The 24629-nt window shown below is 41.5% G+C and overlaps 1 protein-coding gene across 1 annotated transcript; it reads left to right on the plus strand.

Annotated features, from left to right (window-relative positions):
* The first annotated feature begins 1914 nt into the window (after window positions 1-1914).
* On the plus strand, window positions 1915-23492 carry atp6v1h (ATPase H+ transporting V1 subunit H). The gene is made up of 14 exons (XM_079284965.1): window positions 1915-1991; window positions 2797-2964; window positions 3941-4040; window positions 4638-4727; window positions 6178-6291; window positions 7817-7921; window positions 8860-8919; window positions 9866-9963; window positions 11093-11285; window positions 15189-15367; window positions 15818-15943; window positions 17326-17427; window positions 18035-18148; window positions 22639-23492. Exons 2-14 carry the CDS (start codon window positions 2861-2863, stop codon window positions 22706-22708), a joined length of 1455 nt encoding a protein of 484 aa, XP_079141091.1. The 5' UTR covers window positions 1915-1991; window positions 2797-2860; the 3' UTR covers window positions 22709-23492.
* Window positions 23493-24629: the final 1137 nt, after the last annotated feature.

The following is a 24629-nucleotide window of genomic DNA, read 5'->3' on the forward strand; positions in this document are numbered from 1 at the left end:
TTCGGCGTTTGCTCTGACGCCCATTGTGTGAGAAAGCGAGAGAGAGAGAGAGAGAGAGAGAGAGAGAGAGAGAGAGAGAGAGAGAGAGAGAGAGAGAGAGAGAGAGAGAGAGATGGGAGAAAAGTATCAGTGACCCTGACCAAGAGAAGACTGTTTACAAAGGAGAGGGCAGAAGGGGATTAGGACAATGTCCCCACTGGATGCAATCCTGATTCCTTCGCGCTTTTCTGAGTCTCACCAGCTTAGGCCAGATTAAGCCAGGAGGTCTTTAGTGTCTGAGTGAGATGGACGGACACAGATGAACACTTTGGTAATTGGACTTTTTGGAGGAAACATTTGGCCGCAATGTACATGCAGCACCATTAATATATACACTCTGTGGTGCTAATGTGTTTCACTGAGGAGAGTCTATCGACCTATTTGGTCGTGTCGCTCATTACAGACTCACAAGGATCAACACCAATCAAAGCTCTTCACTATGAGCAATCAACTGACTTCAGCTCTCTGTCATCTTCACAAAGGCACAAAGTTAAATTCCCCCCTTGCTGATAACACAGCCGATTGTTATTGATTGGCTGGAGTCAGATGTCGTGGATATCTCATTTTCTAGCCTCATCAGGATGTTGGAGGTTTTTCCTCCTTGTTCTTCAGGCCAAGACTGGTGAATTATTCAAAAGACAACAAGGGAGTCGGGCATACAGAACTTCCATGTGGTAATTTCAACCTCATACATTCATTATTTTCTTGTGGTTCTGTGAAGTCAAGGAACGTCACGGTGTTAACTTAGATACACTCAAATTCTTAGTTTTGGACTTTAACTGGAGACACAGACTAGTGTGACCAGACATTTTCAGCTTTACTTCTATGTTGTTTCTAGGAAAAACAAATAAGGAATAACGTCATATTTCCGAAATGTATTGATAGTCCTGCTCATAGTCAATGGATGTTGCAGCACTTTTAATAAAATAGTTTATGAGATATTATGAATGAATATAATTACTGTAAACATAATAATTATTATTATTATTAGAATCTTAAAACACAAACTGACCATAATATTTCGACAATCTTCATAAAAGCACCATACAGTGCATCTCTCTTACAGGCAGTTGTGGAAAGTACTCATGTACTGTACTTAAGTATGAGGTACTTGAACTTTATTTGTGTATATCCATTTTCTGCTACTTTATACTTCTATACTGCACTTCAGAGGCATATATTGTACTTTTCACTGCACTACATTTATTTGACACTTCATGATTGATATCTGTGTGTTGCTTTTCAAAAAAACAAATCAAATTTACAGCAATTTCTGGTTTTGTTTGATACTTGTTTATACCTGCTATGGTTTGTCAGTAACGCATATATTGCATAGATGTTTGTCATTGGAAACATCATGCTGTTGTAACGTTCAGAAATCCATAAATGTGAAGACATACAAAGGGAAGTATAGAAGAGAGGAGGTCATAATATCAAGGTTAAGGTTCGGACATACAGGACTTAACTCAACGCTGTATTTAATGGCAAAAATGGACTCAGATAAGTGCACTATTTGTAATGTTACGGAAGACGTGGAGCATGTTATCCTGAAATGTCAAAGATACAATTCAGACAGGAACATCTTGAAGCAAAAAATATGTCAGTTGGGACGGAAGTGGAGTTTGGAGGGAGTTCTGGCAGTGGACGGAGAATGGCGAGAGTGCTGCAGAGCACTGTTGCGATTTCTTAAAGAAACGGGATCAGACCGTAGGATTTAGGTGGAAACAGTGAAGAAAAGGTTACCCTGAAACTGCACACTCCGGTACAGTAGGTGGCGGTATGCACCTATACAAGTTGGTTGCGACCCGCCAATCAAATTTAAAGAAGAAGAAGAACTCTACTCATACACGGAACTGTCAGAGAGCATGTGACTGTCAGCGAGCACGTGACTGTCACATGATAGATTGTGACGCCGTGTTGTAGTCAGTCAGCTGTTCGAACAAGGCAACTGGGTGAGTAACTCAACCTAGATGTTTCTCCGTTATTAATTATCAGAAAACATTTAAAAAAATGTCCTATCTATAAGATTTTGGGGATTTTGAGATTGTAGATGTTATTGACGTCACCCGTGTAACTCTTGTCATATGTTTGCACGGTGACAGAATGGATGCGAAGCGATGTTCGCGCAGCTAGCTTCGGTTAGCACCCTCAGTTTATTTTGCTAGCTAATGCTTAGCTTACTGCGTTACCTATGGGCCTTCGTTAACGTCATAATTGTGCAATTTTAAAGGTATGCGTTATATTTGGCTACCGGCCTTTTAATATAGTTTTAATGTCACAAGATACAACCTCCGTTTTTTAATGTCGGAAAGACGTCGTGACATTGGGTTAAGCTAGCGTTAGTTATCTATGACCTAAGTTAGCTAACCTAACTGTTGACTGACGTTAGCTGCTGGGCTGTATGGCAGTTTGTTAGCTTGATAACTGATGTAAATTAACGCTAGTTGAACTTGGAAGGTAAAATTAAAGGTTAATATTTCTGATATATGTCGAAATTGTCACTCTTTAAATGGCAAATTATTTTTTTAGCTCAATTATTCCTATGTAATAGCTTTATTCCTGGTTACAGCTCTGTAACAGCCAGCTAGCTAACCCAACTAGTTTACTGTCATACTATCTTTTTTTGATTATCAGCATCCGGTGATGTGTTGTTGACTATAAGTGGTTAATCTGCATTATCTAACCAGACCAACACCTGTAACATTGCTGCTGATTTTGACTCACTGTGCTGATGTTTACTGTGGTGTTTCCATCCAGGTGGAGTTGGATTTTCCTCCATACATATAGATATATATACATACTGTAGTGGATATATTACAGGATGGATATCCGCGGGGCTGTGGATGCTGCAGTTCCCACCAACATCATAGCTGCAAAGGCAGCTGAGGTGCGGGCCAATCAGGTCAACTGGCAGTCCTACCTGCAGTGAGTACACATTGCAGCAGTACATCATGTAAACATTCACTTGATCAGCTACACCTGTCATGACTTTAACTTCAACAGATTTTATACATTTTCAATCTTTCTGTTGAAAAGGTTTTAATTCTACTTCATGTTTACTATTGAGGTCATAGTGCTGGTGTTGTACTTGACTAATTTATATTGAAAGATGTGGTCTAATATTGCGGTCTAATATTGCGTCCACCTCATTTCCTTACATTCACACCAATACATTCAATCGCGTACAATACAATTCACTTCTTATAAAACTGAGAGGCTTCAGTACTCTACTTGGCATAAGCTAGAAAATAAGCTGCACATTTTTCTGAATAATTTGCATATTTAACATATAAAGTCACATATTAAAGTCAACAAACTGTTCTTAGATAAGCTCTCATTACATCAATCTTTCTGAATACATCAGTGTAATAATTGCAGAGCTATTGAGTCAATCCTAAAGCACCTCTGCAGTAGTTCCTGTGTTGTGATTCACTGTCTTGGGTGCTACTTCCTCTTTTAGCCTGCAGATTCGACTTGTGACTCACATTATCGTTTCTGGAATGACTTGATTCCTTGTTTCATTTAGTTTGGATGTATTCGCAATGTTTACTATATCTGCCTTCCTCCATGGAACATCCATGGTGTGTTTCGCCTTAACTAGAACATGTGGTATTTACAGGTTAATTGCCATTATTGTGCAAGCTGCTCTTGCAATTACAAGTAGCATTCTAGTGACAAAGCAAAGCCCAGTCCTCCAGTGAGAGGGTCAGTGCAGTGGCGCTCCAATGGTAAAGGAAATGTGTTGAATGCCTCATGATTAATTATCATCATTAACCATCTTTGTAGGCCAACCAACTGTCGGCCTTGTTGTTCAAAGTCAAGAGTGTATATAAGTATACATTAGTGTATGTTGTAGTAGCATTGTGCTGAAATGGCAGTGGCTTAATGAATTCTCTTGCAGGAGTCAGATGATCTCAGCAGAGGACTGTGAATTCATCAAGAAATTTGAGGTGGCCAACTCTGAGGAGAAACAGGTCATACTTTCCAATGAAGGACAACAGGTATTACTTTAGATTTATTTTCAGTTTTCAACTTTAGTTCACAACCATACAAATTATGCAGACCGGTTGCACAGAGAAGGTAAATAATGGCATTGCAGCAAAAAAGAAAACACAGGCATCTTCCATCATTATGTGCTTTTAGACTCACAGAGCTGGCGCATATGTGTTTAAATGTTCATACCAAGTGGAAGGAGTGTTTACCTTTGGGCATTGTGCTTATTTACCATGTAAGTATTGAGACATGTGTTGCTCTCTTCCTGTCAACGTTTCAGAGTTGTACAGTTCTACCTCAAAAGACTTTAAACCGTCCTGCAGTGTCTTGGATTTTTAAACACCTTTACACCAGACTTTCTGATTAATACTTTATTGAACCAGTTCTAACATGCCCACCCCAATGCAGATTCCTTCATTATTCTGCTGCAGTGTTGATCTGAAAGCACCCTGATGCTGTAACTTAAGCATTTTGCTGACCAAAGTCCTTCTCTTGACTGTTGGTAGAGCTGTCGGGCAGAATAAAAGCAAAGAGAGTTTGTTCAATTTGTCAATTGTTCTATGGGTGCTGTGTCTTTCTGACTTTGTTTGTTTGTTTTTTCTCAGTGTGCAAAGACCTTCTTGAGCCTGATGGCCCACATCTCCAAGGAGCAAACAGTCCAGTACATCCTGACTCTGATTGATGACACCCTGCAGGTACACAGACACACCCACTGACGTTTAGGGAAATGTCATACATTTCTGATATTGTGATATCCTTATGAGTGATTGCAACTTTTAATGGTGAAGATATCAGACTTTATCAACACTGATTTTACATCATGACATATTTTGGAATCAATTCCGTAATGCCATTTTTATTGAGATAAAAAAAAATAATGAATAGAAGGATTCAATTCAATTCATTTTTGTATAGCCCAAAATCACAAATTACAAATTTGCCTCAGAGGGCTTTACAATATGTACACATTTGACATCCTCTTGTCCCGGAACCCTCACATCAAAACAGGAAAAACTCCCCAAAAAAACCCTTTAACGGGGAGGAAAGAGGAAGAAACCTGTGGGAGAGCAATAGAGGAGGGATCCCTCTCCCAGGATGGACAGAAGTGCAATGATGTCATGTGTAGAACAGGATAGTGAATTACAACACATTCAATGTAATTACACCACATGCAATGTATGACACAACCACGACAGGAGGCAACACCTGGTCCAGGTAAACCCGGATACACAGGAACCTGTGAGGCGAGAAAGCACAGACACTCTGGTGAAGAAGCAGGTCAATAAATGCAGTACTGAGGCTATTGTTCTCGACATCCACATGAATATTAAAGTCACCTACAATAATTACTTTATCTGTTTTAAGAACTAGACTTGATAAAAACTGAAAAAATTCCGATAAAAATTCCGAATATGGACCTGGGGCCCGGTACACTATCACAAATATAACTGGCTGTATTGTTTTCCAGGTTGGGTGTGAAAGACTAAGAACCAAGCTTTCAAATGAGTTATAGTCCGGTTTAGGGTTTAATAATAGGCTAGAGTCAAAGATGGCTGCTACTCCACCTCCTCGGCCGGCGCCTCGAGGAATGTGAGTATTGATATGACTTGGAGGAGTTGATTCATTTAGGCTGACATATTCATCATTACTCAGCCAGGTTTCAGGAAGACAAAATAAATCAATATGATTATCTGATATTAGCTCATTTACTAGTAGAGCTTTAGATGACAAAGATCTGATATTTAAGAGTCCACATTTAATTATCCTATTTTGTTGTACTGTTGCGGTAGTTTTAACTTGGATTAAGTTATTTTGTTTAACTCCTCGATAGTTTATTTTTGATTGAATTAATTTAAGTGGCCGTGGGCCAGACACAGTCTCTATGTGGTTTTGCGTGAGTAACTGCTCTAATGGAAGCTCAGAGGAGTGTGTAAGACTGCAACTCTGCTTCCTGGTCTGATCTCTGGGTTGTCATGCACCAGGTCCATACAGAAACTGGGTCAGATTTGCAGAGATGAGATCTGCTCCATCCAAAGTAGGATGAATGCGTTCCATGCAGTCAATCAGTTGCTGATTGATTTTTGCTGGTTAAGTCTGAACAATCTGTGTGTGCTCATCTACAATCTTAATGTATCTGTGTATCAGGAGAACCATCAGCGGGTCAGCATCTTCTTTGACTATGCCAAAAAGACGAAGAACACCGCCTGGTCCTACTTCCTTCCAATGCTGAATCGTCAGGACCTTTTTACTGTCCACATGGTTAGTGAAGAGTTCTTAATACTACAAGCAAGTGTTTTTCTGTGTCCCATCACAACGCAAGCTTCCCCTGCAATATTAGCTGGGGAAACATCGCCGGCCGTCCTTAAAACACAAGCACATTGTGGTATTTTTAGTTTCTGACATGCATCATCTAGCAAACATCAGAGAAGTCTGAATAGAATATCAGAAATCTTATTTTCACAGAGAAGGTGGTGGATGCCATTACATTTTTTGGCCTCTGCTTCTAATCAAAGGAAGGCATCAATAATTCCTCACAAAGCAACCTTCTCCCTTTTCCTCAAACAGGCAATTAATGTAATGATTTCTTCCTGCCACCCTTTTTCAGACACAGGATGACCACCCAATGATAAACTGAGTACTATGAAAGGGCACCCACAGCTTAATTATAAAAGCCAGCCAGATGGCATCCAGCAGGTGGGCATAATGTGACCCCAAGTCTGCGACACAGCACTTTAACTCAACCCAACGCTCGTGCTGACTCTTGTTTTTAAATTAGAGCCTCTATATTTCAACACATCTTCCCCTGGCAAGGAGGAAATTGGATACAGAATTAGTTACGATCTCATCACGGGGCACAGGAAGCACTTTACAAACCAAACATTGTTCATGGGATAGTTGATGTGGCTTCAGTCACTTTTGCACTTAGATGAGGTTGTAGATCACGTTTTATTTTATCATCAGGTTTTTGGCTTGGTTTTAGGACAATATAATTTAGATTGAAGTGTTTGTTGTATCCATGTGCTCAGCCTTCAGCCTATTCTCTTCTCTTTATTTCTCCCTCTACCTGGACTTTAAATGAAAGACAGATCCAACAGAACTGTTAACTCTGTTTCCATCTTCAGTCTGACATTGCCTCCACTTGAGACCCAAGTATTCGCCTGCATCTAACATCTAGCAATTAAAGTTGACCCTGACTCAAAGCCACTGGTTTTGAGACCGGAGCGGAGCAAATTAAAAAAACAAACGACGATGTCGGGCGATATTGAAAAAACGTACGTAACAGCTTGACAATGTCGTTAGTCCCGCCCCTGGCGCCTATTGGCCAATCATAAGTCCACCTGCTGCACTCATTGCACGATAGCTTTTTTTTTTATGAGGAACTGCAGTTTCATGTCACGATGCACGACAAATCAGTCAATTTGAATTGTGTGGAGTGGAGGAATTCAAAGGTCTGGAACTGGGCAACTCTAATGCGTCATAGAAGACATGATCCCAAAGCCAGTAATGGAAAGAAGTTGTTTTAGCTCTTACCTTAATACTAAAACAAAGCAGCAAAATTAATTTGTTTCATTATTGTTGCTGAAAAGTACAATTTACTGTATTTATATTTTCACAGCAAAAATGAAATTCTTGAGTTGATATGATTGCCATTGCTGCCATTTCAGTCACAAGTAAGAAATGCGATACTCTGTGCAGTTTATTCTGGCCTGGCTGTACATTTCTACTGTTGAAAGACTTTCATGCACATCAATAATAATTTATTATGTCCTCCTTCCTTTATTAGGCGGCGAGGATCATCGCTAAGCTGGCTGCCTGGAGCCGCGATCTGATGGAGGGAAGTGATCTGAACTACTACTTCAACTGGATCAAAAGCCAACTCAGTTCACAGGTGTGTACGTCTGCGTGGTGTTGCTTCAACATCTTGTGATGTATGAAAGTCTTTCTAAATATCAACTACTGAGCGGGTTTCAGTGGCTTTTGTCACTGATTTCAAGACGTCAAGCTGCATTTGGAACGGAGACATCGATGTTGCCATGTGACCTGATGCACATTTTGTGTTACTCTAAAATAGTATTTTCTGTCTGATTCATGTGAGTAACAACCACTTTTTCAAAGTCATTCATTTTCAAGCTAAATAATGCATTTTAATTCTTTGGATGAGGAGTTTATGCTCTTTTGAAAATTAGAAGTTCATGATGATCGGTGTGCTGTTTGAAAGGTCTAATCCACTGGGATTTATTTTCTTGGCAGCATGAATCAAATTATGTGTCTGTGTGTGTACACGGTATACTCTCTGAAATATATTAACTAATTACATTTGTCATGTCATGGGTTATTAATTCCTTAATTATAATCTCTGTGAAACCTTATCTGAATGAGTTTAATGCATTTATTCGTGTTGAGTTTGAGCAGTTTGATTCGGCAGCTGTATGCACCAAAGAGTGGGCTGATGAAACACCTGAATATTGATTCACAGTTTCCTTTTGTGCTTCTGCATTGCACAACAAATATTTCTAAAACATCCGGAGGTGTTCTTCAGTTCAGATATAGTCAGCCGTTCCAAAAGCGTGTTTTTGTCATCCTCTCTTTTGTTTTGAACATTCTGTGCCTTTGCAAAATATGTTGTTAAACTATACCTGCTTCTTGAAATTATGTCTTATTATTAATTTCTTTCCTCAACAGCCGGTGAGCATCCACTGTCACTGAGTTTCACTGGTGGCGATGCTTACAGCTCATGCTCTGTAGTCCAGCGCCACTGTACCTTAGCTGAACGCGACGGAATTGTGAACCCTTGTGCACCTGTTTGTTTTGTTTATCTCTCATTAGAACCTACATGGTACAGGTCCAGAAACAGGCTCAGGAGCAGGAACTATTTCCCCCACTGAAGTGAGTATGAGTGAAGTGCGTCCTTGGTCAGCTTGGCGCTTCAAAAAAAGAACAAACAGGAAGTGACAGGGTTTTTTTTATGCAAGCTGGCGTCTGTCAGGTGTCACTGGACTTTCGCATCTTTTCTTTACCCTCTTTATCTCTCCCATCCTGTTCTTTGCATTGCAGTTTTTCATGAATAACTGCAGATCTGTTAGAGCAGGTTTAGGGGGATTCTCCCATTTTGACAGCATGGTGTTTGCTGCCACTGATTGGTTCTAACTGTAGAAACTGCATGCAGTGAGCTACTTCTCCTTCATGCTGAAAGTGCATGACAACCAGCATTTCCTCTACATTAGGATAACAAGGGGAAATTGGAATATAATTTGCGCAGTAGCACCCTCCCATTTTATAACACTCACTTTGTCAAGCATAGCGCCATCATTCTGAGAAGTGTGCTCAGAAATCGAGTGACGTAAGCGCTATCTAATTATTGAACATCATCCTTTCTTCTGCATTTTCAGCCAGGTAACCGTCACTCCTCCGCTCTTCTGTCCTCACTGCTGCCTGCTCTTTTTGCCGGACTTCCTTGCTTTTCTTCAGCCCTCTGTTAATTAACAGATTAATGCAATCTATTTTCTCCTCTCTGCTTCCTCCACTCTAATCTCAATTTACATGATTCTGCTCAGGTGTGATGGGGCACTTTCCCCTGCTATTGCTGTGTATTGTACTGTTGGGTCTGTGATCTAGCATGTGTTGATGCTATATAGACTGCATGTGCAATGCCTCAGGTTTGAACGGTGGCGGTAATGCAAGTTTTTGGGTCTGGCCTTCTTCCACGTGCTGTATCTGCTTGTCAACGACTGCACTGATTGTACTTGACCTTCTAACATGTTTGTTTTCCTGATTACACGGCTAAGGCTCCCGCTTCTGTTTGAGTAAATGTTTGCCTCTTTTCATTTTGCAGAGCTCTCAGTACGTCCAGTGTGTGGCTGGGTGCCTTCAGCTGATGCTGAGGGTGAATGAGTACAGGTTTGCCTGGGTGGAGGCCGATGGAGTCAACTGGTGAGTGATAAGTGTCTAAAACAGGGTTCCCTTAGCATTTTCACAGTCTCCAAAAGTTTTTATTTATTTTTATAAAGGCGGTAGAGAGATGACAGTGGGAATTCAGGGAGAGAGAGTGACGGCAAGTTTGCTTACAGACAGCCGGCAATTTAGAATGAAATACAGCAATAAGCAAAAACCATAATAAATACAAAAATAGGAAGGAAGAAGCCAGAAACTAGAGGACCACCCTCTGATATCCATACCTAGTAACAGGCCAGATTACAATTTCTTCTAATAGCCAATGACTGCTGGAATAAAATAACTCGTGTATCTGTTTGTGCCATTTCCAGAGAGGTGAATGTCTGTCCTGGTGGAAGCCAATTAAACTGTCTTTGTAAAGGGTGCCGGGAGCCCGGTGAGATGGTCTGAGCTCTCTCTTTAGCTCTGATGTGTCACACATATTGACCCTTTTTGACTCTTACGCCTACCAACAAAAATCTATTTGTATTAAATCTTGAAAGGCCACACTTTCAGTCAAATATGTGTGTCACATTGTTGAGATGTAGATGGAAAAATCTACGTACGACTAGAAATCATTTTATTCCACCCAACCTGAACCCAAGCATGGCTCAAAGAGTCTGAGATGTCAATCGATAGGGCCACACCACATACTCGCTGGTGACATGGATGCAGCACATTGTGCAGCGACAAGGGGAGGAGGTTGTAGCGACTGAAAAAGAACAGCGCAAAAGGCTCAAAATTCCCAATTGTTCATCGTACAAATTGTTAATAAATCTTTCACTTGGTCTTTGACTTTCTTGATACAGCATTTTAAAGCCAGCTGTACTCCTTCATTTTGTTTTGATGTTGTACATTTACGAGCGCCACATCTCCGCACTTACCGGCTACTTCTCAAATGCATTACTCGTGTAGCTGTAGTCATTGGTACTCTGTATTTTGAGCTACTCTTCCGTTATTCTCTGCAATCATCAGATAATGGATGAGCACCGTGCAGGCGCACAGCTGTGAGAGCCTACCTATTGGTAAACATACGGTAGATGTAGTGAGGGTTCATTTTACCAGCACTTAGGTTGTTTTTTTTCCACTTTTAGTTTTTAATGAATTTATCTTGTGTTTTCTGTTTCAGCATCACAGCAGTGCTGAGCAACAAGTGTGGCTTCCAGCTCCAGTACCAGATGGTCTTCTGTGTTTGGCTCCTGGCCTTCAGTCCTCAGCTCTGTGAGCAGTTGAGACGCTACAACGTAGTGCCGGCCCTGTCCGACATCCTCCAGGAGTCTGTCAAGGAGAAGGTCACTCGCATCATTCTGGCTGCCTTCAGGGTACGAGGAGAATGTTTCACTCAGATAATGCGTATCTCTAAAATGCCACTTTTCACTGAAAATGACCACACTGCCTGAATTTCTGTCTCATATCTTTTGCAAGATATATTTAAATTAGCCACATCACTATTGCATTTTCCAAAGTGTCAAACTGATGAAATAAGCATTAAACATCATTGGAATCACCATGTGAACCCTGTAAAATATGCAATTAGGCAGAAGCTAGGTTAATAGTAACACGACATGCTTTCCAGCACACGTGTTTTCCTGGTACACATTTGTCAGAAAACGCGCCTGTCAGAGCAGCTGATGGACATATCTGTCACTGTAAATGAGGTCACATGAAGGGGTGTCATGGAAGTTTGGAAACTGCTGGTCTCGCAGTCCTTTTCATTGTTGGCAAAACCTGGAGCAATGAAATATTTTTCGGTCATAGTGTCATTCAATCACTTTTATATTGCTATAGGACAGTCCGTGTGCAATTTTCAACAACATTTGCATTTAGATGAGGCTGAGTTCTCTGGCTCAACAAGAGCAAACTGAAGTGACAACTCTTATACAACAGATGAGGCAACCTATAAAACAACAAAGCCCATAAAAGATACATAACAACTAATTATGGTTATGCTGCCCTTTCATCTACCTGCTGTGATTTCTCAACACAGCCACTGAATATTTAATGTAATATTAAGAGCTGCTTTCTGGACTTGGTTTGTGTTTGTGACAGGTTATGAATTCCCCGTAGTCGACTCTGATGAAATTAAATCGACTGCAGAGGCTCCATTTATTCACATGCCGTGGTGCTTATTGGGGCAGGACAGGGCACCAACACAAGTCTGGAACATCTGGGAATTAAATTGAAAATCAATGTGAGAACTTCCAGGTCTTCAGAGGGCTCAATATATATAGAATTTAGAAATTATTGCTTGGTTCCCAATACTGATTGGCTTTCAAGACAAATATGGTTCACCTTTGGAAATGTAGCTCTCAAGCTCGAGGTGGAAATACTCAGATGATGGGCGGCATATTCTAACCAGCCTCCATTTGACTTCATTTTTAAGTATGTGGTGTTAGTACTTTTACTTAAGCGAAAGATCTTACTGCTTCTTCCACCCATTAATCGATGTCGCTGCCTCAGTCGGCCTCTCCGTGCTGCACTTTAATCACCGGTGAGTCAGAACCTCTTGTTGTCTCTCACTTCCCACCAGCCTCCTCTTCTCTCTCCTCGTTTTGCGTTTTAAAATATTCAGCCGTAGACTGCTTCCTTTTTGGAACACGGAAAACCGATCGTTTAAGTTTTCCACCATACGCGCGCGCATCACGCCCTGTGCACCGATACGTACGTGCTCACGATGTTTAGCCGGTGTCATCCCGCGCACAAACAAACCAGGCGCCCGAATATGATACGAGTGCACAGAGCAAGCGGTAACGCATCATCAGGAGGGAGCGTTTGTGCTCCACGTGCACAAAAAGCAGTCCTGGGAGCACGGTGGTTGTCACGAGCTGGAAGCGTCCCTGTGCGCTTGCAACTCGGCACTCAGCTTGTCAAGGAGGCGGGGATGGAATAGACAGAGGGGCTGATGTCTCCGCTCCGTTGGGGGGCTCCAATGATAATGATCATCACGCACTCTCATGCATGTGAGCACCAGAAATGTTCCAAACTGATCCCGTATGCCACTTTGGCTGCTGTCTGGAGCCCCTGCAAATACACGCATTTCTGATGATGGTCTCAGTCCAATCCTTTCCTCTGATCGTCTTCAACCATAGTTTGCTTAGATTGATTTTGTTTTTGACTGGCAATGCTCACTGGGATGCAGTAAAATGTAGTTAGAGCTTACTCCTTTTGATTCTGGCACCCAACAACACAGCAAGATGACGTAGGTGAAGTGGCCTCCGACTGTGAGGGGATTCTTGTTTGCCTCCAGCTAACACTGTGACGTTCTAATTACTTCAGCACTAAAACGGTCGATTGAAAGTCAAAATCGTCGAGTCAACGAATCACAGCGTTGAAGAAATGTATATTTTAAAATGAAACGCCTCGGTGATGTTCTAGCGCTATGCAACTGCAGACAGCCTCAGCGACCTTGCTCACAGCACAATGGTGTGGTAAACGCCTTTGATTACATGATTGAAACATGAGCTTATACACTGGTGGAGGACAGTTGTAGCTGATTTTCAAACCCAACTTTAAAGAAGGTATTACGGTTGCTTGTGTTTCTCCGTCAGCCCGTTTCAGTCAGTATTCCAGTCTCATTGTAACCCCGGTAAACAGACATCCGTGTTCCTGACGGACTACCTTTGTCGTGTCTTTTGTTTACTGAAAGAAGTTGTTTTGAGACCAAATTTCAGGGAATATCTGTACAGTATTATGTTCGCCTCAAAAGACTCGATGTGTTCCTGCTTTGAATATTTTTCCCCAAAGCTCATTCATCACCTCTCACGCCAGCAGAGCTGTCTCATCAAGCGTTTGTGAATGCGCCCATAGAAGAAAAGGGGCTCGGCTTTTAATTTGGGAGAGAAGTTTGCAGTTTGGTTTGACTGCTTTATTCCAGCTAATTAAAAACTGGCGGGCAGTGAAGGGAGACTCCAAGACGTCTCGACGTTCGGTGGGTTTTCTCGAGGGGGTTTCATCGTAGAGTGAGGAGAGCTCCGAAAAACATTGCTCCTCACAAAGAAACACATTGTTTTGGTTGGGGCTCTGAATAATGTGTCGTCATGCAGATTTTGAGGAAGTTGGGATTGTCAGATGTAATAGGAAATGTCTTTTTTTTCCCTCAATTATTTTACAAAAATATTCCATGTTCTTCATGTTTCTTGTTTTCCCCAAATGCCCTCATTATGTCAATGGTTCTGCTCACCACATGGGACGAGCAATGTTACTTAAATTAACCGGACCATCTGGGAGTCCTTGAACACATCCTCAAAGGCAGCACTGCTGTTTGTGATGTGTTCGCCTTAACTCTACTCTGGAAATAAAAGGTTTTTTGAAAAACATTAAATTGTGCTGCTGAACAACAATTACTTTAGCTCAATGCCTTCAAAGGCTCTAATCATTTGCTGTACTTTGCCTCTTTGCTCCATTTGAGAGGGATGTTTTTGCAAAAATAATAGTTGTAGTTTGCTGTGGATCTGCTCCCGAAAGCGGCTTAAGGTAGTAATCAGCCACCTTTCTTTGGAGTCACTCCAAAATGTCACTAGCGGAACATTTTCTCCGTCACAGCAGACCGAGGTTCTTTGTCCAGATATTTTGTCACAGAATTGGCTTTTATAATACTTTCAAATTGTCTTCTTCTTGCCGTGCACCTCTGCATGCATCCCTTCCACAGCTCACTCACGACACCTGGAATTTAATCCTGCTTTATGAAATTCACAACTTCAATAAGGTGTTAGTGGTGAAAGTTTTGGGGGAGGAGTCTATCTTAATTCCATTTGCTTTTATGTGATCTGATTGTAAAGGTACATTTTTCCATGTCCCAAATGTGTTCTGTTGTTGTCCGTGAATGTAGTTTTTGGTGTATTTGGCTGCTTCATGGCTGTCACACGCAATATGTTAAAGAGATTCATGTCCACAGATTTTATCATTCCGAATACCTCAAATATTTTCCAGTTTCAGTCTTTTAACTCAAAAATATACTTTGGATATCATAATATAAATAATTGATGAATGTTGATTATTTCTGCTGAACTAGTTGCTGAATCAGCTGATTGTTGCAGCCCTTTGTATGTACTCTCTCGCTCATTGAGTGATTGGTCAGTGCTGGCACTTGTTTCTTTTCTTCTACTTCAAGCACTGGCTATGAATCGGTGTATTCTTTCAGGTGTTCTCATCTCTCAAAGGCTCCGTTATGAGCGGCGTGATGAATGTGCAACATCTGTTCCTCACACTGTTGTTCTTTTTGACAGAATCTGCTGGAGAAGTCGGGAGAGAAGGAGACTCGTCAGGAGTACGCTCTGGCCATGATTCAGTGCAAAGTGCTGAAGCAACTCGAGAACCTCGAACAGCAGAAGTACGACGACGAAGACATCACCGAGGACATCAAGTTCCTGCTGGAGAGCCTGGGAGAGAGCGTGCAGGATCTCAGGTACCCGGTCGCTTCCATCTCATGAACAACGAACCATTCATTTTCAGTCATGAGTGGTTCTGCTACTGAGAGCAGATTGCAAACACATTGTGTGTAATATTCTGCAAAAAGAAAAGGCTTGGAACAGATCTTTCACAGAAGAGGACGTTGGTAGTGCTGTCCATGAATCTGGTAAATCTTTATGAAGCGATTCTATTCTTTAAGACACATTTCTGTTTACTTTGAGGGCTGTGTTGCTTTCATGTGTGAGTGACCTTTAGATAGCATCCGAAGTGTTTTGCTGTACCTCACATCACGGCTCTTTACCACAGATGGGTTGAAAGAAAACAGTTATTTTTGCAGAGGGCTCAAAAATAAAAAGTGACTCCTGGACTGTCTTCTTAACTTGTTGGGGGGGGGGGGGGGGGCGGAGAAGAAAAATGCATTTTAATGAATTTTTATCATCAACAGCTCATTTGACGAGTACAGCTCTGAACTCAAGTCCGGCCGCTTGGAATGGAGTCCTGTGCACAAGTCGGAGAAGTTCTGGCGCGAGAACGCCGTCCGCCTGAATGAGAAGAACTACGAGCTGCTCAAGTAAGATGAAGCGTTGATTGTAGCACAAGTGCACAGCATCCACTAAGATGGAGCGCTGCACCATGAGGACAACAATGAGATGTCAGTATCTCAGGCCATCACGTTCATTTAATTGTGGGAAGCTGAAATCGTGATTGCGATTAATATTCAATTAATTGTGCAGCGTTATTATGACGTTGCCAATATAGAAATGAATTAATTAAATACATTTTTAATTGTATGAATGTCTTTGGAATGTCAGTGTGAGAGAAAGAGAACGAAATGAAGGGACATGATTTCAAGGTTTTTTTTCTCTAAGTTGCATATACAAATTAGGTTTTGAAAGATTTATTCCTGTTTCACAAATTTAAACATATGATGTTTATATGATATTGATTAAAAAAAATATTAGTTGAAACTGAAACCTCCTGTTGAAGGATTGAAATTTGAAGTTAAAAAAGATACAAATTAATTCTTGAATTTAGATAATAGTTTGTATTAAACACCTCTGGCCACATATGTTTAAAACACTTCTCTCAGGAACAGCTCCTGAACAGCCACACACTCATGTCTGATGATTGCACAGTCTCTTAACGTGGTTTTTCTTTCTTGTGCGTGTGTCCAATCTAAAGATCACAAGCGACTAAACATCAATGTGTGTCTCCGTTCGTTGTTATTCCTGTCTCACACTCTGTTTGGGCAACTGACATTCAGTACAAATCCTGACCACCTCGTCATCTCGGCACTGACCTTTGTGATGGGATGCACCAGATCAGAACACATTTCATTTCCTGTGAACTCTCCTGTTTTTGACGCTTGCTCTTCCCACCTGCATCATCAGTAGACTTGTATTTATTCGGTGCTAACCACATTTTCCTGTAAATTTCGAACAATAATAGTTTCCTGTTATTTAAAAGCTTTTATTTTAAAGCGGCCACATCATCTCGCCCAACTTGAAGAGTCTCGGCTGTGCTCCAGCCCCGGTTTTCCTCCTCATCATACTGATGGCTGATGGGATCCCAAAGCGAGGAAAATCCGGTCTCAGAGCGTACAGACTTGACAGTTAATGACATTAAAGGCCGATTGTAACCACAGCCTCTGTAATCAGCTCAGGCATCGTCTGTCTCGATTCTCCTCTGTGCCCAAGACTCTCACCCACGCTTTGTCTCACTTTGAACCGAGAGGTCCCACTTAGTCAGACTCCTTATGTTCGTGGGTTTCTCAGTATTAAAGATGCATTAACCTCAGCTTTCAGAGAGGTCAGTGCATTTCTACATCCAACACTAGCTGTGAAAAAGAATCTCAGCTAATCTATTTGCTTCATGAGAAATCGAATCGGCCAATTGATGCAGAGAGACGTCGCCATTCAAATGCTCTCTATTTCTTCTCCCTTCCTTGAACAGGATCTTGACGAGGCTCCTGGAGGTGTCAGACGATCCTCAAGTCATCGCCGTGGCAGCTCACGATGTCGGAGAGTATGTGCGGCATTACCCACGAGGCAAACGGTGAGGCGTGTTTCTGTGAAAACCAGTTCGTAGCAAAGCTTGAATCCACTGTGTAGAACGCACCTCGTTGTGACATTTAAAGAGGAAAATACTTTGTATCTGAACACAGTGATTGGTCTGTACACGTGAATCTCACCAAAGCACGGAGGAAATAAGTTTGTGTCAGATTGACGTTCTTCACACTTCCTTTATCACCATGTATTGTTTGTTTCCCTCAACGTCTGTTATCCTGAAGACACTGTGTGATTGACGGATCAACAATGTTTTTTTCTTGTCTCCCATATTAATGTCATTACCCTGTAGTCAGGTCTACGGGTTAATGTATCCCATTTTGCTTAGTTGATAAGTAACAGTAATGGTGTTTCTGTACTTTTAACATACTTTTCTTTTCTCTGGCCACACCATTAACTGTGTTATAACAGTCATGACGTCGGCTTTCTTTCCTCGTCAGAGCACTATGTCCTTTCATAAGGCCAGTGATCCTTCAGAACATTTCAGTCAGGCTGGATTCAATTACCTGCTGCTGGACCACCCAATGACCTGGAACATGAAAATAGCCCACGTTATGTGTGTGGATAAAGGCTTCCTCTCATTCCTCCTCTCTCAGGGTGATTGAGCAGCTGGGTGGAAAACAGCTGGTGATGAATCACATGCACCACGAGGACCAGCTCGTCCGCTACAACGCGCTGCTGGCTGTGCAGAAGCTCATGGTCCACAACTGGTATGGACACAGTCGTAGCGTCATTGATGCCATGCATTCGGATGTTGTTATAGCGCGTTGAACCAGGCTTTCTGAAATTCAATAACAACCCCTGCATGTGCATACAAACGATTAAAGGCCCTGCACACCCTCACAGGTATTTTCATTTATTTTCGGCTGATTAGACATCCGCTTCGGTTGAAGTTGGGGCGTAGACATGCTGGGAGGTATGCACGGTTAATGGACTGTGTACTGATAAGATTGATGAAACTATAATTTGCTCCAACAAAGCCAGCAGGAGATTCAAACAGATGTCACTCAAGCTCTGTCTGTACTCGTCCACACAGTCCTAAAAAAAAAGAGCTGCTCAAGTGAAATAAATGAAATCTTCTGTGTGGCGGGTGGATCATGTCATGGCCTTTAAAAGTGACCTGAGAAACTTAAATACGTGTATATCAATGTAAATATAGAAGACCGGCTTCTATGTATTTTGTGCTGTTGTGTTCGTCGCACATCAAGGCGGAGCAGTGAGTCGGTTTTGATTTGATGTCAATCGGTGGCTTGCTGGTCCATCTTGATGGTTGAGTGTGAGCAGAGCTTCGTCACTAAGGCTGCGGTTTAAAGATCGCCTCTGTACTGGCAACGGTTCCCTCACTGGTCTCATGCTTGGTGGGAGCCGTTTGTCTTTAGAAAATGAAAATACGCTCATTGGAGTGAGGTGAGAAGATCGATACAATGTTCACGTCTGTACAGGGAATGTGAAGCAACAACCAGCAGCCGGTATGCTCCGCTTCAATTCTTTAACAACAACATTTAAGGCATGTTAATTCCTAAAACCATATATTTATTCTTCAGCATCCGTCTGTTGAGGCACCGCTCCTCACATTTTCTCTCAGCCCCAAAGACTCGACCTGCCCATCATCTCTGTGTGTGTTTTCTGTCTACCGCATTGCTTGGAAACACTAAAAAAAAAGTGAAAATGCTTGTTTTGCTGCCACTATCTAAAACACACACTACTCCCTGAGCAACTGTGGATGGACGTATTGTGTTTATTATCACAGTGTAGTGCTGTTTTCCGATCTAAGTGGCCTTAATGTTCTGTGTAAACCGTCTGTTCACTGGTGTGTGCTCCGAAGTTTATTTAACCGCTGGAGCACAAAAGCTTTTCAGTGACTGTGAAGCAGATTCCCGCCATCAGACCTAAAGATGCATCGTCCCCACCTCAGCATGAATACCGCAGCTTCCAATGTGAGACGGATATTTCTTTTATCTATAATTGGCTGAAAAAAACAGATGAGCGTTGTAGGAAGAGAAAAGGCCAACGCAGGGTTAATTGCATGATTTGGAATTTTTGAGAAGTTTGCTCAGATTCCTGTTTTTAGAAGATATCTACAGTATTTGCCGTATGTTTGAATCCCAGAAATCAAATCTCCTGTTTTGATTCATTTGCAATACATGAGTAAAGTAATAGAAAGATTGTTATTAAAATGAGCGAAAATGGATGGAAGAAGAACCAGAGTGCTGCGTAGAAATATCTCGTAGAAATAAAAAGCAGGAATTGGAAAACTGATGCAAGATTCAGCCGGCGCTTTATAGTTGATTTGATTTTGACGTCTCATCACTTGCTCCCTCAAAGCAGCAGCGGTTCATTTAACAGCAAATCACATCTGAAGACATTCTTCTATTCTTGTGTTTTATTTAACTTCTACTCCTGGTGCGTCTGGAGTCGCCCACGCCTCTCCCGCTGATGAGTTCAGCTTCATGCGTTGACACGCAGCTCTTCAGTCGCGCTGGCGCAGCAGCACAATGATCGACGTGTTGGAACAAAGTAATGGCTTCGAGAGAGACGATTAAGTAAATAGTCAAGCTGTGTCGTGGTCTCTTTTCTCCGCGAGTTTGTTTACACCCACAGGACCTAGTTTGTGAGGAGGGGGGGGGGGGTATAAGTGTGTGAATGCTGCGCAGCATGTGGAAAATACGGAAGCTGAAAATATACATCTTTCTGGGAAAAGGTGAGGTGTCATTCGCACACAAATGGACGATGTTTGAAAAGCAGCTTCAGCCTCGCTGTTGTTTCCACGAGAAGATCTCCTCGTCCCTCCTGACTGAAGGCCCTGCTGTCATGACAACAGCACAGATGAATGTGTGAATGGAGAATCGACTCTTTATTTATCTGCTTTTGAAGGTTGTGTGTTTGTGGAACTTTAAGTTGTGGTAGAATATGATCGTTGCTTCCCTCAGTCCTCTCTGTCCAGACGGAAGCACAGCCCTTTCTACACAAGTCCATTGTTTTCATGGACATCGTGCATATTATTAGACCGGCTAACGACGCCCAGATGTCTGTCCAAGCTCACGCATACCCCATTAAGAAGCCAGAGAGGGAGGGGGGAACTTGTAAGAGACCTTGTTGAGACTTTTCAAAGGTCATTCCTCCCTTCAGTTCTCATTTTACTGAAAGTATCACTCAGCAGAATGTGCGGTCGATCTCCAGCAATCACATGTGCTGCATTCTACAAGTAGCTTTGTTTCTTTTCTTTTAACATTGTAGTTGTGAGCACAATGGGCTCTACTTGTTAATTTTTCTAATCTGAAAATGGGGGGAAAAAACAATATTCAGGTCATTTTTATGACAATAATCTGGTAAATCTCTACACTACGGTTCTTTTCGCGCTTCACAAAACCACAGCAGGAAATTATGAAACATTTGCTGAAATAGTCAAATCTCAGTATTGTCTACCCTGGACATGAAACCTTTCAAGTAATTATGTCTTCCAGCGAAGCCACTTTAAACCTGATTATTTCAACAGCGTTGAGCACAAAGAGCCGGCTGATGGTGAATATGTTTTGCACTTGAGAAGAATGACTCCTATCCGTCTTAATGGCAAGTCAGTGTTTACAGAGTGACCTTGGCTGTTATTAATCAGTTGTATTTGAACAAAGTTTCGGTATTTCCTTTTACAGCCTTTGATTTAAGGCTAACTAAAATCTTGTTATATCGTGTTTGATTTCCACGCCTGGCTTTGCTGTGTAGGTATTAATTCATACAGCAGCTGAAGGATGAGCTCAGCCTCCATAACTCTGGCTCACCCGTCCAATTATTGCCATCTGCCTTTATTATTTGGTGTTCTGAATCAACATCTCGCTGCTACGCGCAGACCAGCCAAAGGTCGTCCCTGTTAATGTTGTGACGGTGTGTAGATCTGTATGTTAGAGGCTTAGAACCTGTTGTGATTTAAACCTGCTGTGTCTTTAATTAGCTGCATTCTAATCAGTGAAACCCTCGCGTGAAGACGAAGACCTTTTGCCTTTGAAAACAATGTTTACCTGCTGCTCAACAATTAGATGAAACAGGAGGCATTCAAAGCTTTGAGTGGAATTCTGACAAATGGAAACATGCTGAAAAGTGAAATCTCTGTGAATCAGAGAGGCTGTTTTTAAAATGGAAGTAGGAGAGGTCTAAAAAAAGAAATCCAACCAGTTTGTTGCTCTGCAGATGAAAATGTCGGTGTTTATCAGAACATTTAGTTTTTAAGCAGCATAATTTAAGGAATATAACTTCCATCATCAGAATGTATTTGTCAGCCTTTTCCATCTGTAGATTTGTGAGAGACGGTTGATATTTCTGTTAGCAGCAAGATGAGGGCCATTATATCGTATCCTCTATCACATAAATGTTACCGCCGCGAGGAAACCTGAAGGAGAAGTGTGACCTGTCGAAACACTGGGAGTAGAGCATTTACGCCACGTCTGGGTCAGAAGCTCGCATTCTCAAAATGAGTCTGTTAAAACGGTCTCTTACGATGACGTTAAAGGATATTGAAGAACTGTCTGTTCAATGTGACGCTGAACTCTAAAGCTCACTGATCACTCACTGGTGTTATATATCCTCCATTTAATCTCAACTGAAGTATCGTCCGTACCGCGAGATTCCCAGGAAATCACATTTAAACAGTTTAAACTTAGACGAGTCGACTAAAAGTCAGAAAACAATTAGAATCGGTCAAAACTGAGCACAGTTTAATCTAGAAGGTTAAATATTCCCCAAAAAAAGATTGTGTATATTATAAGAGCCATTTGAAATAGTTATTCACATTTTTCAACAACCAAATAGTGTTTTAAATGCCGCTGAAATCAATATGTCCCTTCGTTGATTCATAAAATAATAAGTTTAACCGACTAGTCGACTACTCTCTTATTCTGACACAAAGTTTGAACCAATTAATCCGTTGGTCAATTGGCAGAAAACTAACCAGCAACTGCTTTGATTACCCAAATATTCTGTTCCCTGCTTCTCAAGTTAGAGGATTTGCTGCTTTTCACTGTAATATGTAACCGTACGTACGTGGAATATCTTTGGGTTCTGTGCTGTTGGCGGTCACACAAAACACAACAATTCGGAGAAGTCACCTTGGGCTCAGGTTAATTGTGACAGGCATGACTTCATTATATAGACCGATGAGTCAAGAGTTATTAATGGATCATGAATGATGATGTTGCCCTTCCTTCCACAGGGAGTACCTGGGGAGGCAACTCCAGTCCTCCGATCAGCAGCAAGCTCCGGCCGTGGCCGCCCGCAGCTGAACTGTTCCCGTGCACGTGTGTGTTTGTGCATTGCTGTGTGGATGAGTGTGTCCCGTACGTACGTTGTTCTTTGCCATTTGAATAATCAGCCGTTCATGTTGTGTAATGACTTGAAGAATCCAACGGTGTGGTTTCCTTCTTCCATCCGCACCCCGAATGATCCTCGATGTTACTTGCTTTGACTGTCGTGCTCCGTGTCGTGCCCTCTCAGCGAAGTGATGTGTGGTGATTGAAGTCTCACTTTACGTCTGTGATAATGTACAAAACTGCAACTTATTTAAGTCTAATCTGTAAAACATTGTATGTACCCCAATAAAGATGCTTATCGATGGTGATCCTGTGTGCTGCTGTATTGCACCTGCTGATTAACTGAGATGAACTTGATACTGTTATTGAGTTTTCTTGTCATATTCGATTGGCTGTCAAATAGTGGAAGCAGCACAAGTGGAGACTTGAGGCTGAATAACAAGATTTTTCTTTTTAAGTGTTTTGTTGTCACTGCCTGGAGTCTCAAGTTGGATGTAATCTTCTGTTCATCCTTCAATGTGCGGCGGTAGTGCGGAGTCAAAATCTCTTGTGAAAAAATAAAGGATTTACACTTCACATGTCAGTGCTTTGTTGTGACGTGAGAAGGTTTGTATATTTTGAAAGTAGTAGTAGGAGTACTGTAAAACCAGCAAATAAAATAACAGCCTATTTCCTGTTCGATGTACCAAAGCATTACTTTTAAGTTAAAATCTGTGCTTCCACCACTTTATCCTTTATGATGTGCAGCTGTGCTGTCCCTGCAATCCAATACAACAGCACTGCCTTACAACGTATAATATTGAGTTGTTGGTGACATTAACATGTTTATTATTTAAGTCCTCGTTAAAGCTGGTGTTGTACTGGACTTCATTATTTTGAGGGATGTGTATTATGTGTTTGTCCTATTAAGGGGGGCATAATATTAGACACCCCTCTAAATATAATGCAGTCCAGTGCAAAACCATCAGCCTAAAACATATAATTCAATTAACATCTCGTATGTCAGTGAAATGGAAATGAACATTATAGGCGTCATAAAATGATCTTTGAAACAGAACAGCAGTGTTTGATTGTACAGGTGTACCATATAAGGATATGTTTGTTTTCTGAAACCTCTTACATTCTTTCACATAGAGCTGCAACGATGAGTTGATCCATTAATTAATCGATTGAAGGAAAAATGTATCGACAACAATATGAGTTAGTAGTTGTTTTTAAAGGTTCCAGCTTCTCTAATGGGAACATTTGTATGTTTACTTAGTCTTTTACGATTGTGAAGTAAATATCTTTGGGTTTTGGGACAAAGACGAGACCTTTTAAAGATTTTGCTTTGGGAAATTATGATGGCCATTTTCTGGCATTTTAAAATGATGAAGATAATCAATATTTGCATCTGTGTGCAGCAGCTTCAACCTTTCCAAACACTCTCACCGAGTCCTGAAGACGAGTCTCTCCGGGCTTCCCTCAGCGCCGGAGTCCAATCACCGCTGCCATCTTGGTTCAACGATGATTGCAGAGAAGCAGATAACGCTTCCCGGTCTCCTGAAAAGTATTCACTGAATAACAAAGTTTGAACTTTAGTTTGTTTGAAATAATTCACCAAACAATCCCACAATCATTGAATTTCATTCAATATATCATGTTTTTCAAAGGGCATTTAGTGTACATTGTGTAGTGCATTTTAAGGGTTGTTAAAGGGGAACTCACATGTGTTTACAGGTCTTGGGTAGTAGGCTACTACTGCAAATGTGAAAAAGGTTCCCCGATGTAGCCTTTTGTAGCTACATGGGGGGCTGTGCTTAGTCGGATAAACTGCCTCAAGTGTTGTCACTGCTTGGGTCTGAAGACTACAATACAACTACAAAACAAAAGTGTGCGTTCCGCTCCTCATCTC

This window comes from Melanostigma gelatinosum, assembly GCF_949748355.1.
Source record: "Melanostigma gelatinosum genome assembly, chromosome: 15".
Taxonomy (NCBI): Eukaryota; Metazoa; Chordata; class Actinopteri; order Perciformes; family Zoarcidae; genus Melanostigma; species Melanostigma gelatinosum.